The 15,618-nt window shown below is 36.1% G+C and overlaps 1 protein-coding gene across 1 annotated transcript in view; it reads left to right on the forward strand.

The window, feature by feature from the left end:
- LOC141554853 (hexokinase-2) overlaps positions 1-15,618 on the forward strand; it is an 87,361-nt gene that overhangs the window by 38,037 nt on the left and 33,706 nt on the right. The window contains exon 3 of the mRNA XM_074287203.1: positions 14,493-14,641. Within this exon, the coding sequence (XP_074143304.1) occupies positions 14,493-14,641 (149 nt within the window). The remainder of the gene's footprint in view (positions 1-14,492; positions 14,642-15,618) is intronic.

Consider the following 15,618-nt stretch of genomic DNA (forward strand, 5'->3'; position numbering starts at 1 on the left):
TGTTCTTCTGACTTTTATGAAATTGAAATGGTTCTGCCTTTGCTTCTCCCATGCATCCATATTTAAAATCTTGGACACAATTTTGATCTACATATGTTAAATTATTTGCATAGAATTTGTTTTCTGGAGCTAGTTTTCTCTTCATTTGTACCTCAGAACCCTCAACTCCTTTCAAGCCTCTGATCAGATGCCTTCTCCTACCAAATCACCTCCACCCTTTTACCTCAGTTATCATAATTTTTTTTTCCCTAAGGCAATTGGGGTCAAGTGTCTTTCCCAGGGTCACACAGCTAGGAAGTGTTAAGTGTCTGAGGCCAGATTTGAACTCAGGTTCTATTGACTTCAGGGCTAATCCTCTATCCACTCAGTTATTATAATTTAATTACTTGTGGCATCTCCCTACTCCCAGGTACCTTGAGGGAAGTGATTGTTTTGTTTTTGTCTTGATATAGGCAGGATGTAGTGCATAGTGCCTTATACATTATAGATGCTAAATGTTGGTGAAATGAATGAGTTGCCAAATTCTGTCAGTATAACCTAGTCTTTTATAGATTTGTCCTCTCCATCCAGATCCAGACTTTCATTATATCTGTCTGACCTTTTCTATCACTATCCTCACTTATGATAGCCATAATGCAGCATAATTCTCAGAGGCAAGTTTGAACCCAAGAAGGAAGATGAGGATATACTTGCCATCCTTTGCCAAGGGGGGAGGGGGGAGAAGTATTTCAAAAATGGAACAAATATGCTCTCTGATTTGATATATTTGTTAATTTAGTTGAAAGATTTTTTTTCATTCTTTGGCTAACCAGGATGATGCAAAAATGTTACTGTAAATAGAGATAATATTTGCACTATATTTGCAAATTTAAAGGCCCTCCTAATTGATCTCCCTGTTTACAGCCACTTTGAGAATTATCTTTTCATAATGTTGTTACTACCCTGATAAAACATTCTTTAGGGAGAAATTGATTGATTTTTTTTTTTGGGTTTTTTTTTTTTTTTTTTTTTTTTGTATTCTCCCTTGGCTCTCTTAAAGTATACAATACACTTTTATCTTTAATCTAATAGTTGAATTGCAAGGTTTTCTGCAGGTTTTCCTTTCACTTCTCCTTGACCCTCGATCCCCTATCCCTACCAGATGGATAGTGGCTGGGACTGGAGTCTGGGAGACCTAAGTTCAAATATGACTTCAGACACTGCTATGTGATCTTGGGCAAATCATTTCGTTTCTTCCTGCCTCAGTTTCCTCAGCTGTAAAATGAAGATAAAATAAAAAGCAGCCACCTTGTAGGATTGTTGTGAGAATCAAGTTAGATTTTTGTTTTTCAAATGAGATTTTTGTAAAAGTACTTTCATAGTGCCTTTCATAGTAGGTATCATATAAATGAATACCTTTTGTGTTCCCCCAACTATGTTTCCCCTATTCTGCATAATAATAGTGAAGCGCTAACTTGTATGTATATATATACCTATATCTATAAATATGTCTATCTTTAGTCTAAAGCTAGATTTGAATTCATGTCATCCTGACTGAAGACCCAGTGTATCCCTTAGCTGTCCTTTATAAAATGACTTTAAGCAGTAAACTTGACTCAGTATTCTAGGCCAAGTGTCAAGCACTACTTAATAGGACCTGAACCAAATTAAAATTTAATTGAGAAATATTTAACAAAATAAAAATATTGTAGATCATACATAATATTAATTTATGGTTTTTCTAAGTTAATAGCCACAGGGATCTCTTATATAAGATTTAGTGGCTCATTTCTTTTTGAGTCTGATGCCACCATTCTAAGCCATCAAGATTTTTTTGGGTCCTGACTTGATTACCCAGTATGCTAGCTGTATATCTTAGAACCTTGGGTTATCTCTACATTTGACATACATATTATGTCTGCCTTTTTCTTCTACATGGACATTGAATCCCTAATGACTCTGCCCATAAATTGATTCCAAGTCCATTTAATTTATTGTCTTCTAACATATCCCTTCTTAAACTGGGTTGGAATCATATGGGGTCACATAACTGAAATGTAGGGGAGGTTGTGAAATTATGATTTATTAAGTGAGTGTTTGATTTGCATACCTGGGAAATATTGTAACAATTTCTCAACCAGAAAGGGGTCACAAGTGGAAAAAGTTTAAGAAGTCCTGTTCCAGAATACAACTCTACATCATGTTTCATAAGAATAGCATGACTGCTAGATTTTTTGATAAAATGTAAACTATACGAAGAAGTCCCCAACACTTATAGTTTTGTAAGTCTGTCTGAAAAGGATATAATAGTTTGTCTGGCATAAGCTGTTCTTAGATGAAGCTACTCTGATTCTTTTCTAGATCGTTATTAACCATTCCATTAGTGCTGGGTATTGTAGAATTTTTTCAGTTTGGTATATGGTATAGAGACTCCCTTTTTCTTTTTCTTTTCTTTTTTCTTTCTTTTTTTTCTCTATGAAAATTAGGACAGTTTGCTTACTAATACCTCTCCCATTTCCCCAAGTTAAAGATAGGAATACAGTAATTTCATTTTGTTAGTTCTTTCTGAATATAGTTCATTTAGGTCAAGTGACTCAAACTCATGAAAGGCAGCCAGATACACCTTTAATGTCTCCTTATTGGTGTTGAACAGTAATTCTCATTGGGTCATTTTTATTTTTCCCCCTTTCATTCCAAAGATCATTCTGACTGAAAACAGAAGCAATGAAAGAGTGCATTAACTAGCTCTTGTCTATGTTTTCTCTATTGTCCATTATCATCATTCCATCCATTGAGAATGGTGGCCATAATTTTTCTTTTGTCCTTTTCTTCCTCTCCTTCTTCACCTATCTTACACTTAATAGATTATGTTCCAGTTCCAGTCATGCATCTTGTTCATGTTCCAATCATGCACCTCATCCCATGTGTCTCAATGATAACTGTTTAGCTAAATTTATATTTTCAAATTAGGATCTGATTCATCTTGCTGGCTATCTATAATATACTATATAGTTGTATATAGACATCTGAAGGTAAGAGATTTATAGTTGATTTATTTCTTGGGTTTTATATTTTGTGAACTTCTGGGTGTTTCCTATATTCTTCCTGTAATGTTGCTGCTCTCTGTGGTATCTAACTTACTAACAATATGCCTAGACAGCTTTCTCCTTCCCCCTTCCTTTTTAGTTTTATAGCTTTTCTGATTAGATTTAAAATTCTCTAGGCAAATAAATTTTTATTAGCCTTTGTTAAAGTGCTTCTGTATTTTATTTAAGCCATGGTCCAAAAATCTAAATCCCATTCTAGGACATTAGATCTCATATTTTATTATTCCATACTTTGAAGAGAAATTATAGACTCAAAAGAAAAGATATGAAAGCAGAATTAGCTTAGAGGAGATGATTTAGAGAGGCAGATAATCAGAAGAGGAGCTGGAAAATCTTATACTTCCATCTCTTACTTGGTCTGGTTTCTGCCTTCCTAACTCCATCTTCTCCCTATTTTACCCCACCCTACCCCACACCATCTGCAGTTCTAAGTTCCTGAAGAGTCTGGTTGGTTCCCTATTCACCCCTGTGTTTCCTTTATATCTTTTCCTCTTACTACTTGGATCATAGATTGCTGGCTCATGATAGAAGGATTCCTAGAAGTGGTATGCTCATTTCTTACCAACTTCAACCCTAGCAGATAGCTTTTTTTTTTTTTTTTAATTATTTAAGGTTATACATATACATTTATTTTTAAAATATTTCCAAATAGTCATGTCTGAAAAAATCAGAACAAAAGGGGGAAAATGGGAAAGAAAACAAAAAGTGACAACTGGATTTAGGCTTCACAGTTCTCTTTGTGGTTGTGGATGGCATTTTCCATTCAAAGTTTATTGAATTGCTTTGGATTACTGAGTTACTGAGAAGGGGTAAGTCAATCATCATTGATCATCACACAATCTTGCTATTCCTGTCTATAATATTCTCCTGGTTCTGCTCTCTTCACTCAGCATCAGTTCATGTAAGTCTGTCTAGGCTTTTCTGAAATCAGTCTGCTCATCATTTCTTACAGAACACTAATATTCCATTCATATACTGTAACTTATTCAGCCATTCCCCAGCTGATGGGCATCTACTCATTTTCCAATTCTTTGTCACACAAATAGAGCTACTATAAACATTTTTTCACATGTGGATTCTTTCCCTTTTTTATGATCTCTTTGAGACTAGATTTTTTTTTAAAGAAATTCTAACTTCTAGCTATAATATATATTTCTTACATACATTTATATTTGTCTTGAGTGGCCCATTCTGCTTTTAAAGGGAAGAATGCTCATTTTTAGCTAATTCTGGAGACTTCATTAATTTGGGGCCTCCCTTTTGCTAGAAGTAGACCACTTATGTTTATTATCTACATAAATATACTCCAAGACAATTTACAATTCTTATAGCATTATATTATAGCATTAAGGACTCCCAATACTGCTTTCAAGTCTCCTTTCACCAGAGCATATTCATAGCTTTTCATGATCGAAAAGGCACCATTGAAGTTATCCAATCCAGACTTCTCATTTTACTACTGAAGAAATCAAAATCTAGAGAAGGGAAAGAAATTTGCCTAATAGTAAAGATTTTTTTTTTTTTTTTTTTTTTTTTTTTGAGGCTGGGGTTAAGTGACTTGCCCAGGGTCACACAGCTAGGAAGTATTAAGTGTCTGAGATCAGATTTGAATTCAGGTCCTCCTGAATTCAAGGCTGGTGCTCTATCCACTGCGCCACCTAGCTGCCCCTAATAGTAAAGATTTGAATTTGGATCTTCTGACTCCAAATTGAATCCTTTAAAACTGAACTTCAGGACACTTCATCTGAGTCTAAATTTTCATTATTTAACACAATAGCTCACATGATTATAAGGATTTTGAAATATTCCGAGTGTTTCATTTATAACAGACATAGGACTTCAGCAGTACTGTATGTGTTATCTTTATGTTATTGCTGAGAAATGGCTTACTCACTCATGTAACTTCTGACTTCAGGTTTTCTTGTACTTTTCATTGCATTGTGAAGATTGCCATGTCTGTTAGTTTGAGGATATATATGACTGTGTTTGTATGCATTTAAAAAACTGCTTAAGGTAACTTATATCAGAAAGCATGAGTTTGCTACATCCTGATATACAGGGTAATGTACTGAAAAACTTGATTTAAACGGGGTGCTTTGGTTTGCTTTGTGTTTGTGTAAAATCCCATTTTACATAATAAGAATAAGAATAAGGTCTGACTTCTAAAGATTTCACTGGGGACAAGAGGGCCAATGCTTCCTCCTTTCTGCTGGCCTATGTTCCCATTCTCTTTGTCTTCCTGTCGACTATCCCAATTTTTATTGTTGCTGCAGAGAGACCTCAAAAGCCCTCTAGTTTAACCCCTTCATTATAGAAACCAGAAAAAGAAGAGAGCCCAAAGGAAAGGAGTAGGCTGCCAACAGACCCAGATTCCTTTCCCATGGCTCTGTTCTAAACCCTTTTATGTTACAGAGGAGGGAACTGAAGTGCAGAAGAGGTGACTTATCCACAGTCACAGCTAACTGGTAGCCCAGCCTCTCCTCTAGTGCTGTCTTCTTCAAAGCCATTGAAGTCAGAGTCAATAGATCCCCTGGTTCTTCCTTATATGGGGAATGAGGGCTGAAATACGGATCTAATTCTTGTGTCTATAGTCACATGAGTAATGATTGCAAAAGAAGGGAAAAACTATGAGTCAGGAGACTGAGATCTAGTAGAGGTTCCAAAATGTAGTAGAAAGGACATTGGACTGGATATCAAGGCAATCTGAGTGTGGATCTCATTTGTCAGCTGGGAAAGCTATTAATTAGATATATAATCTTAAGGAAGTGACTTACCCTCTTTGGGCCTCATCTGTGAAAGTGAAAGAGCTGGGCTAGATAATCCCTTGTGGCCTCGAACTTCTAGGAATAGTGACTTCTGCCTTTGTGTTAATTAAGTAGTATCTTACCTGTCCATGTGTGTGGAAATGCTTTAAAAAGTATGAGTAGTTTTGTGATGTAAAGTTTGGGAGGTTTTGAGTATGCCTCAGTGTATCATATCTCCTAGAGCTCTATATACATATACACATTTGTATATATACACATATTATATGGATACACATGTACATATAAATGTAGTTTAGATTTCCTGGGTTACCTTTGTTAGCCACTTGTTAATATACAGGAAATGTTAATGAAGAAAACTAATAAACATAGAATTTTACATGAAAAATATCATTTAACAAAGTAGGATCAACTAATTAATGAACAGCAAATTTAAAATGCCTATGCCCACTATCTTTAACTTTGTTTACTTTTTTGTAGCTGTGATCAGTGCTTAGTTCAGTTTTGCTCATCTCATTTTGTATAACTTTATAGAGCTTGTTATGTATTTTCTTGAATTCATTAATTTTTAGCATATTGAACATTATATTCAATTAATATTTGATAATAACTTAAAATAAATATTTGATAATTAAGTCATTTAATTAATATAATTGATATTCCATTAACTGTAATTTATGCAGTCATATTTCAGCTGTTAGACATATAGGTTTATTTCCATTTGTTGGTTGGTTTTTCTCCTGCACTGTAAGAAACTTGATCACAGGATTACTTGAACTCGTAACTCATTTCCAATCTAACATTCGGGAATTCTGAGTGACTTGCCCAGGACCACATAGAATTGACCATACTTAAGTGGTCTTGTGAAAGACTTCTTGTAATTACAGTCTAGTAATGTTGACTCTACATCACTTTTCCTCAGGAATTTATTTCAGGGTCTAGAATTATATATAGTCTAAAACTTCTTCCCTTTATTAATATTTAAATTAGCAATCTTAAACCAAACTTAAATCTGATTTCATAAACTTGAAGCTTATGGATAAATTTTTCCATCATGAAAGGCATACAGTCTAGGGAGAAGTGAGTGATAGGTTCATAATACAGGTAATGAAAATTTGCCTGATGCCAGCTACTTCTCAGGAAACTCACATATTGCATCACCATTCCTCTGTCTACTGTGATATTCCCTCCATCCTATGAATACAATATTAGTCTAATGGAAAAAGAGATAAATGTTTAAAATCACAGGACTTGGGGGCTCTGTCCTTTTCATTGACTAGTTGTCTGTGTCCCATAGTAGGTGATTTCCACTCTAGGTCCCCACGGTTTCCTTGTCTGATAATAGGGTTAGTCTAGCTGACTTTTAAAAATCCCTTATAATTCTTGTGCAATAAATTGTAATTCTTTCATGAAAGGAATCATGATAAGAATATAGAAAGCCTTCATGCATAGATAAAGAAACTGTGGCCTAGAGAATTAGGAGGAAAGATAATGTATATATAAAGTGATATGTAATTGTCATTATTATTAAGCAAAATTGGGGCAGGTTGGAAATTATGAAAAACCATAATTTCTGAAGGAATTCCTTGGCCTTTTTCAGAGGCTTTTGCAATTTGTAACCTTGTAACCCATTGCATTTAAAAAAAATTTTTTTTAAAAATTTTCATTGAATAAAAATCAATTTTCTCCAATATCAAACCAATGAGGGGAATTTAATATGTAACACATATAATAAATTGAGCAAAAAAAAAAAAATTCTGGCATTGGGCATGTCTCATTCTACATTATTGCTTTTCTGTTTTTAGGTTAATAACAGCATCTTCTTCCAGAATCAGGGTTGATTGAGTTCATCAGAAATTAGTGGTTTGAATTTATAGTGTTGCTATTATTGTAATTTGTTCTTGTTCTGCTCATATTACTCTGCCTCAGTTTCTATAGGTCTTTCTAGGACTTAATCTTTTCATTATTTCTTATGGCACAGTAGTATTTTATTATGTTGCCATAATTTATTCAGTCCAATAGATTAATACTTCCTTAATTTCCAATTCTTTGCTACTAAAACAAAACAAAACAAAAAACCCAAACCTGCTGCTCCAAATATGTTTGCATATATAGGTCCATTTCTTTTAGAGATGGACTAATAGTAGGTTTTATTGGATTAGAGGGTATGCATAGTTTAATGAATTTCTACAATTCCTCATGTTTTAAAACAACTACTGAATAGCCATGGAAACCCTTGTAATCTATTAAAGCTTTGTCATATCCACCCTTGTCTTTTTTATTGCTATCGTAGTCCAGTTATGAGTCAGGGAGGAGGAAAAGAGAAGGGAATCTCACATTTTGTAAAAGAGAAGTCAGAGTAAGTAAATTCATCTTTAGTGAAGTTTTAAGGCCCATCTTAAGGCTCATCTTTTGCCAATAGTTATTTAGTGATGACAGAAAATGAAGATGTGCTTATGTCACCTTGTCATTCAGGGGCAAGTGACTCCTCTGAAAGTACTTTCCATTGTATCTCATTACCTTCTTTTAAACCAGTTGCAGGAAGAAATGTTCCAGCTTGGGGACATCGGGGTGCAGAGGGAAGTCATAGAAAGGAGGATATAATAACAACTAAGAACTCTTTGGTGATTGGGGATTTGCAAAATTCTTTCCTCATAATAGCCCTGTAAAGTAAGAATTTCAAATTTTGTTGTTCCTTATTTTTAGACAGGAGGAAACTGAGACTTAGCTCAGAAATCTTGAATGACTCTGCCTGTTGTCATCTAGCTTATACCTAAGCCAGATTTCAAACCCAGCTCTCCTGATTCCATATACAACCTTCTTGTGCAAGTTAAGATTCTACAATGTATTGAAATGATTATTGAGAACAATTAATTATTCACTGGTTTTTCTTGTCATCAGATAAACCAAGGCCACTATTCCCTATTCTTTGGCTTAGGAGGGTCTAGGCGATTGACCTGTGTCATGAAAATGACTTCTGACCAGAATCTCTGGGGACTGTTTCATTCCTAAATGAGCCCAGCTTTAGTTTAGTTTGGACTCCTGTCCTCGTGAGAGCATCACCCTGGCACAAAGACAACCCCAGCCACCTTAATCCCTCTAGAGTAGCTGGCTCAGCACATTGACTGTGTTCAGAAATTAAGAGTGCTGATAGAGGCAGTTTGTCTTTCTTTTTATTTGTTATCCCCCATGACAGATATTTAATTGACCAGTGTGCAACTTTCCTAGAATCCTACTGGGGCCTAAACTACCCAGGGAAACTCAGAACTGGAATACTCAGAAATGTTGCCTCAGGCCAGTGCGGGTGAGAGGAGAAGGGGGATGAGAAGAAGAAAAAAATATATAGTCACATGGGGATGAGTCCCAAGTTTTCCACAGTCAGCCTGGACTTTCAGAGACCTTGAAAGGTGTCTTTAAAATGCCAGAATGGAGAGTGGCGGACAGGACATAGAAGTCAAATCTAGATCACTCTTGAGCAAAGTCAGTTGCATTTCTGAGAAGAATTTATGCATTCTTCTGTTCTTGTTTTTGTTTCTCAGCCATCCATAATGTAGTCCTAGTACAGTCTTTTTTGTCTTTTTCCAAAAAGAAGGTAGTATAATATAGTAAGAAGAGCTCGGATTAGGAGATGCAGAACTTTCTGATTAAATTATTATATATTTTCTAAGGTTTCTTCTTGCTCCCAATGGCTAGTATTTAAAAAATCAAGGCATCTGAGTTTTAGCCCCAGTTTTCCTATCAACTAGATAAGACCAGTCATAGGAGTGCAACTTAAGAGCCTTCCAAGCCATAATATTCCTCAGCCTAGCAAGAGGAAGGGGTTCAGGGAGTCAGGTTGGCTTTTGAGCTCTTTTCATAATGATAAAGTAAAAAAAAAAAAAAAAAAAAACAAAACCAAAAAAACTTGTTATTTGATTGAGAGTCCTTTTTCACTTTGTTATAATTTTCTGACATGAACTGAGCTAAAGAGGACGAGAAAGAACCAATAAGTGATACTTTAGGAAAGCTCTTTGATATTCCAGAGGCCTGCTGAAGGGATCCTCAGTCTGTCTTCATCTCTTTCATCTGCAAAATTCATAGTGCTTAAATTCTTTGCCAGGATGGCAAATGAAAAGAGCTTCACAAGATTCAGGTTTGAGTCACATTCTTAGCTTTGTGACACTGAGCAAATTATACAACCTCATTTTTTTTTCTCTGTAAAATGTTGATGCTGATAATTACTTACTCTCACAAGTATTCTGTGAACTTTAACCCACTAGAGTAATGTCAGTTATTATGTAGTATAACTAGTATTGCCATAGTTTGCCAGTAGAAAATCATCGTGAATTATGAATGACAGGTAGTCAAAAAGTCTAGGAGATGGAAAACCTGGGTTTCATTGGGTCTGGACCCTTCAATAGTTAAGTGATCTTGATAACTGGCAGGGGGAAAATCCAGAAAAGTGTCAGATAGGATGATGATTGCTGAGCTTTGCTTTGATAGAACTTTAGGGATTCCTCAAGGCAGAAGTGAAGGAAAGTAGGCTCCTCAGATGTGGGACACTTGTGAGAAGGTCACAGAAACAGGGGATGGAACAACATGGACAGAGAATAACTAACAAGGCTAAAATGAAGAGGATATGAAGGAATTGTTTATTCTTCATGATCCCATTTGGGATTTTCTTGGCAATGATATCAGAATGGTTTGCCATTTCCTTCTCCAGATAGTTTTACAGATGAGGAAACCTAGACAAACAGGGTCTCACATCTGCTAAGTGGCAGAGGCCAGTTTTAAACTCACGAAAAAAGAATCTTCTGCAGTTCAGATCCATGCCCTTTTCACTGTACTACCTAGGTGTCACATGTAAAGAGAAGCAGTAGGAAATGATCCTAGAAAGATAGGTGGGTAGGAGCTAGATTATAGAGAGGTTTAGATTTAGGCCAAGGATTTATTTTCACAGAGGCCATTGGTTAGGGCTCCATAGCAGAGAATAAAGCTGCCTTGAGAGAGGAGGTATAGTGAGAGCAGTTCGACTCCCAGGATGTCCTTCAGCCAAAGAGTGGCCACTTGTTAGGGAGATTGCAGGCAGCATTGTCATTTGGGAGCATTGAAATAGCTGGCTCTTAAGATTTCTCCAAATCTTCAATTCAGTAAGTCTTTAAAAAAGGATTTTTTGAGAAGCTATTATGTTTTGTGGTACTGAGCACTATTGGGGCTCTCTTGTGTCTGCTCTAAATAGGCATTTAGATATTGGTCAAATACATTAACCTACAGTGGGAAACAAAATAGAATGACTATCCCTTGTGCCAGGAATGCATGGGGCTATCCTTATTTCTGCCTCTTAGGATCTGCTGCAACTCAACTCTAGATGAAGCCTTTCCTTTCTGATCTCTTCAGCAGTTATGTGCCAGATAACCATGCAAAGTTCTGGAGATAAAAAGGGCAAATGACAATCCCTTCTGTCAAGGAGGCCTGCCTAGTCTAATGGCTACTGAGGATGAAAACTAAAATTAAGGAAGTTTCGGGAAGACAGTATAAGAAAATATCATGTATTTAACTACTCTATACATATTTTTATTTATTTAGTTTATATTCTCTCTGTTTTTACATGTACTTAGCTTTTTCTATTAGACTATAAACACTGTGAGGTATTGCTTCATCCTTTGTATCAATCTCCAGCATTTAGCATAAAGAAGGCAGTTAATAATTATTTGTTGATTGAAGAGGCAAATTGTGATTGCTCCCCAGTTATGCTGTATCAGGGCTGCTAGCATCCCCATCAGGTACTCTCAAAATCTGTTCTGTATTTATAAACTCAAATAACATTTTTACTTCCTGTCCCCTTTACTATAAATAGTCACATAAATAGGCTTTTTTATGACAAGAACCTTCCCTTCTGGAAGTTCCTTATTGGAGAAATCAAGAATAAAGGGTGGTTTGCAGTAAGAGTATAATTGTACAGCTCACACCCTCAGATGGTGGTTATCAGGAAGTATGACCTACTGGTTCTCCTTCCTTTTTGAGAGGCAGAATTGCTCATGAACTGGTGCTCGTGAGTTTAGGTCCAGTAGTGGATTGCTGTAGTACTCAGCAGTGGGGCTGGATTGTGTGGAACTCCTTGCACTCTCTTTTTGGCTGCTTTTCAAAAGATTTGTCTGGGCAGGATTAGGATTTCTGTCTCCATCTGGGAAATTCTTCTGTGCTCTTAAGGTTATTGATGGGAATGGAGCCTGTAACCTTGGCCTCTTCAGTTTATTTTAATCTGTTATCACTGTATCTTTTACACCTAAATATATTCTAAGCTCCATGAGAGGGAAAGACCATGACTAATCTAAATTCTCTATCTCCCATACCTTTCAGTGCAGTGGAAGATGCTTAATCGATATTTATTCATATATGAATGACTCTTCCTGGGTCTTCTGAAATTTCAGTGAGTCTCACAATGCTGCATACTTTTCTTTCTTGAAGAAAATTAGTAATTGCTCGTGACATTTCAAAAACATCATTATACTTTTAGTGATTCTGTTCGATTTACAAACATTTAGGTTACCATGTTGGAAAAATATTGTACTATGCATTGGTGTGGGGTTGTATTTATGACATGGACTTTGCAATGAGTTAGTAATGTGTAGTGAGTTAATAATGAGTTAAGTTCAATTCAAAGATCTTTTAGGAGAGGATTGATGGATTATTGCTTCAGCCTGTCCCATTCTGGAACAACTTTAAATACTAAATCAGATGTAGCTCATAAATTGTAAAGCATAAAATTTCCCTTAATGTCTACTCCCCTTGTCTCTTCATTTCTTTCTTATACCAGAACATAAATTGCTTCTATTCCATGGTGGTTCCTGACCTAGTTAGTGCTGTAGTGCACAGAGTGCTGGGCTTGGAGCTAGGGCAAGTTGGGTCTCTTGGTGTCTTGATCTTTTCAGATGTATAAAAATACATACAGATGCATTTCTATATGCATGTGTATATGAGTATATGTATATGTAAATACATTCACAGATCATATGAGTAAAAGAGCCTATTCTTACAGCTTGAGAGAAAGAAGACTGTGGTACATGAGGACCACTTAAGTGTAGCTAGGAGAAATTTGAAGAGCATGTGTCATGGAAGAGATGTCTGTGGGGTAGAAAAAGGAGCAAGTATTTATCTTTTAGCATCGCTAAAGAGAGGCATGGCTAAAGATACACGTTTGGGAATTTGCTTTCCTTTTGATAGAGGAATTCCATGGACATAGTGGTATTACAAAATATTTGGCATGACTTCTGTTGACACAAGGTGGGCTGGGTGATAGTGCAGTAATCCAAATGCAGTCGAGTATCCATCAGAGAACCTCAATCTGAAGAGGTCATCTGGGTAGGGAACAATTCCAGGCAGAAAAGGGAAGGCCTGAGGAAATTCTCAGGTGTTGGAAAGTTCTCATTGACATCTGCCCTAACTCTTGTCACAAGGGATAGAGTCATTAGGGAGGTGGGTTGTCTTTGAATTATTTCCTACAACTCAAATATTTAGGTTGATTACAAACATGGGTTAAAGGAGAGTACCTGGAATTTTGTGATCTTTACAATCTATATAGCATACTTACAGATTATCATGTGTTTCAGATCTGGGAGGGATTTCCACAGGCTGGCGCCACAGACCAAGTTAAAAAAAAAAAGTGCATTTGTCCTACACAATTAAGAGACCATGGAAGAACTGGCTTCAATATGCAGCCCTTTAGAATAGGTCCTAGGGATTTTATCTGACTATGAGTTCATTAGAATGTGGATGCTTAAAAATTAAAAAAAAAAGAATGCCATGAGTTGTGTTAATTAATACAAGGTGGTATCCACATCAAGGGAGATCGAATAGTTATTCTGTACCAGTCAATATTCCTTTTCAAGAGTATTAGAGTCAGTATTCAACTGGATTGTGTCCAGAGGATGGCAACCTAGGAGTTATGGAGACCAGATTAAAGTGTTTTACATACTCTCAAGTGCTATATACATGTAAATTTATCAATATTGTTACAGATTATTACACATATAGAGATTTAAATACTTAATTTTAAAATGGACTGAGGTTCAGAGAAATTAAGGGACTTGACCACATGGCTTTTCTGAATTGGTCTGAATACAGGCCAAGCTTCTCCTGCAAGACAATAAACAATTGGCTTGTTTAAACTCTGAACTTGCCCTAAAATTCCTATATATTTCAGTGGATGCCTATAGGCAGTTATATTTATTAAGTTTTAGGAGAACCCATATAGTGCTTTATGTGACCTTAGAGGACAAACCTGGAGCCTTTGTCTGGAAATTAGAGAATATAGCTCTAATTCTGTAAATAGAAGACATTCCCAAGTAACTAGAACTATTGTTCAATAAGGGAACTTCCTGGGCTTCAATGAGCTTCATCTCGGAATTTGCAAGCACAGGCTACATACCCACTTTTCAGAGCTATCTTAAAGGCCTGGATATATCACAAAGACTTTGTTGTTCTTCCCAACAAAATTATAAGTGGTTAGTATTGTAAGTTTCTGGTCCCTGAGACTTTTCAGGCAAATGGAGTTCAAGCTTTTTTGGATATATTCTTTTTCCTTTTCTTTAATATATTGTATACAATTACTTAAATGTATTTTTGTTTTTACTCTAATTGCCACATTTTCTTTTCCTCTTTGCAGAAGACGGAGACTTCCTTGCTCTGGACCTTGGAGGAACCAACTTCCGAGTTCTGCGAGTGAAAGTAACAGACAATGGCCTCCAGAAAGTAGAAATGGAGAACCAGATCTATGCCATTCCAGAAGCTATTATGAGGGGCAGTGGGACCCAGGTAGGTTTCTTTGAGCAGGTTTCCAAAGTTCTCTTTGGGATGAAGATGTCATTCTCTTTGGGAAAGCCAAAGAGCATGAACTTTCAGGACCTTGTCATTGCGCCTCAGTTGTCCCTTTTTTTGTTTGCCCCCAAACATACAGACTAGTAAATTACATGTTATAACCCCTTATCTCACCTGTGGCTCATCTACTCTAAAGCTTAAAAACCAGAGCTGTGAACAGAAAAATCCTAGTCTCCCAACTTTAATATTCTATTTAATGTTCTCCAACCTCTGAATCTCATGCAAAGGTTAATACAAAAACCTAGGTATAGAAAGGGTACTAGATTTGAAATCATTGGAGACAGGTCACCTCCTGGCTATTTCAGAAAGGAGGAACTTTCTTTCCTTTTAAAATGAAGAGCTTTTAGTTGTTATTCGAGGAATTTCTGGCAGTTGAATTGGAAGTGAAATTAGATTTAGGGAATGAATGGAGTATGCTAAGTCCTAAACTGGGACTGGTGAAGATACAAAGTTTAGGTTGGTCCCTGCCTTCATAAAATGGACAGTTTATCAGAAATTAGTACCACTGGGGCTTTGTGATGGTGGTGGGGGAACTAGATTTTAAAAAAACCTCATTTCTTCAAAAATGAATGCTTCTTAGCTAATGTAAGGAAGTGTAAATAAAGGAGAATTTGATTTTAGCTTCTAAATAATTTATTTCAGGAAAAAAAGACCACATAATCTTATCAGGCAGCAACTAATTTACTGTGAATTCTGACTCCCTATTCCAGAGAGGGTAGATAACCTTAGCCCTGGGCAACTGTCAGAAGATCAGGATGAAGCCTTTGTGAAGGACAGATGCTTAATTCTAAATGGGGTCATTACTAATACTGAGTATAGAGAATTTAGAAAGCAAGAAGAAATGAAATAAAAAGTGATTTTGATTTTGCAAAAAAGTTCTTTTTGAACCAGCCTCCTGGCACCTTTAAAAAAAA

The sequence above is a fragment of the Sminthopsis crassicaudata genome, chromosome 2 (genome assembly GCF_048593235.1).
Source record: "Sminthopsis crassicaudata isolate SCR6 chromosome 2, ASM4859323v1, whole genome shotgun sequence".
Lineage (NCBI taxonomy): Eukaryota > Metazoa > Chordata > Mammalia > Dasyuromorphia > Dasyuridae > Sminthopsis > Sminthopsis crassicaudata.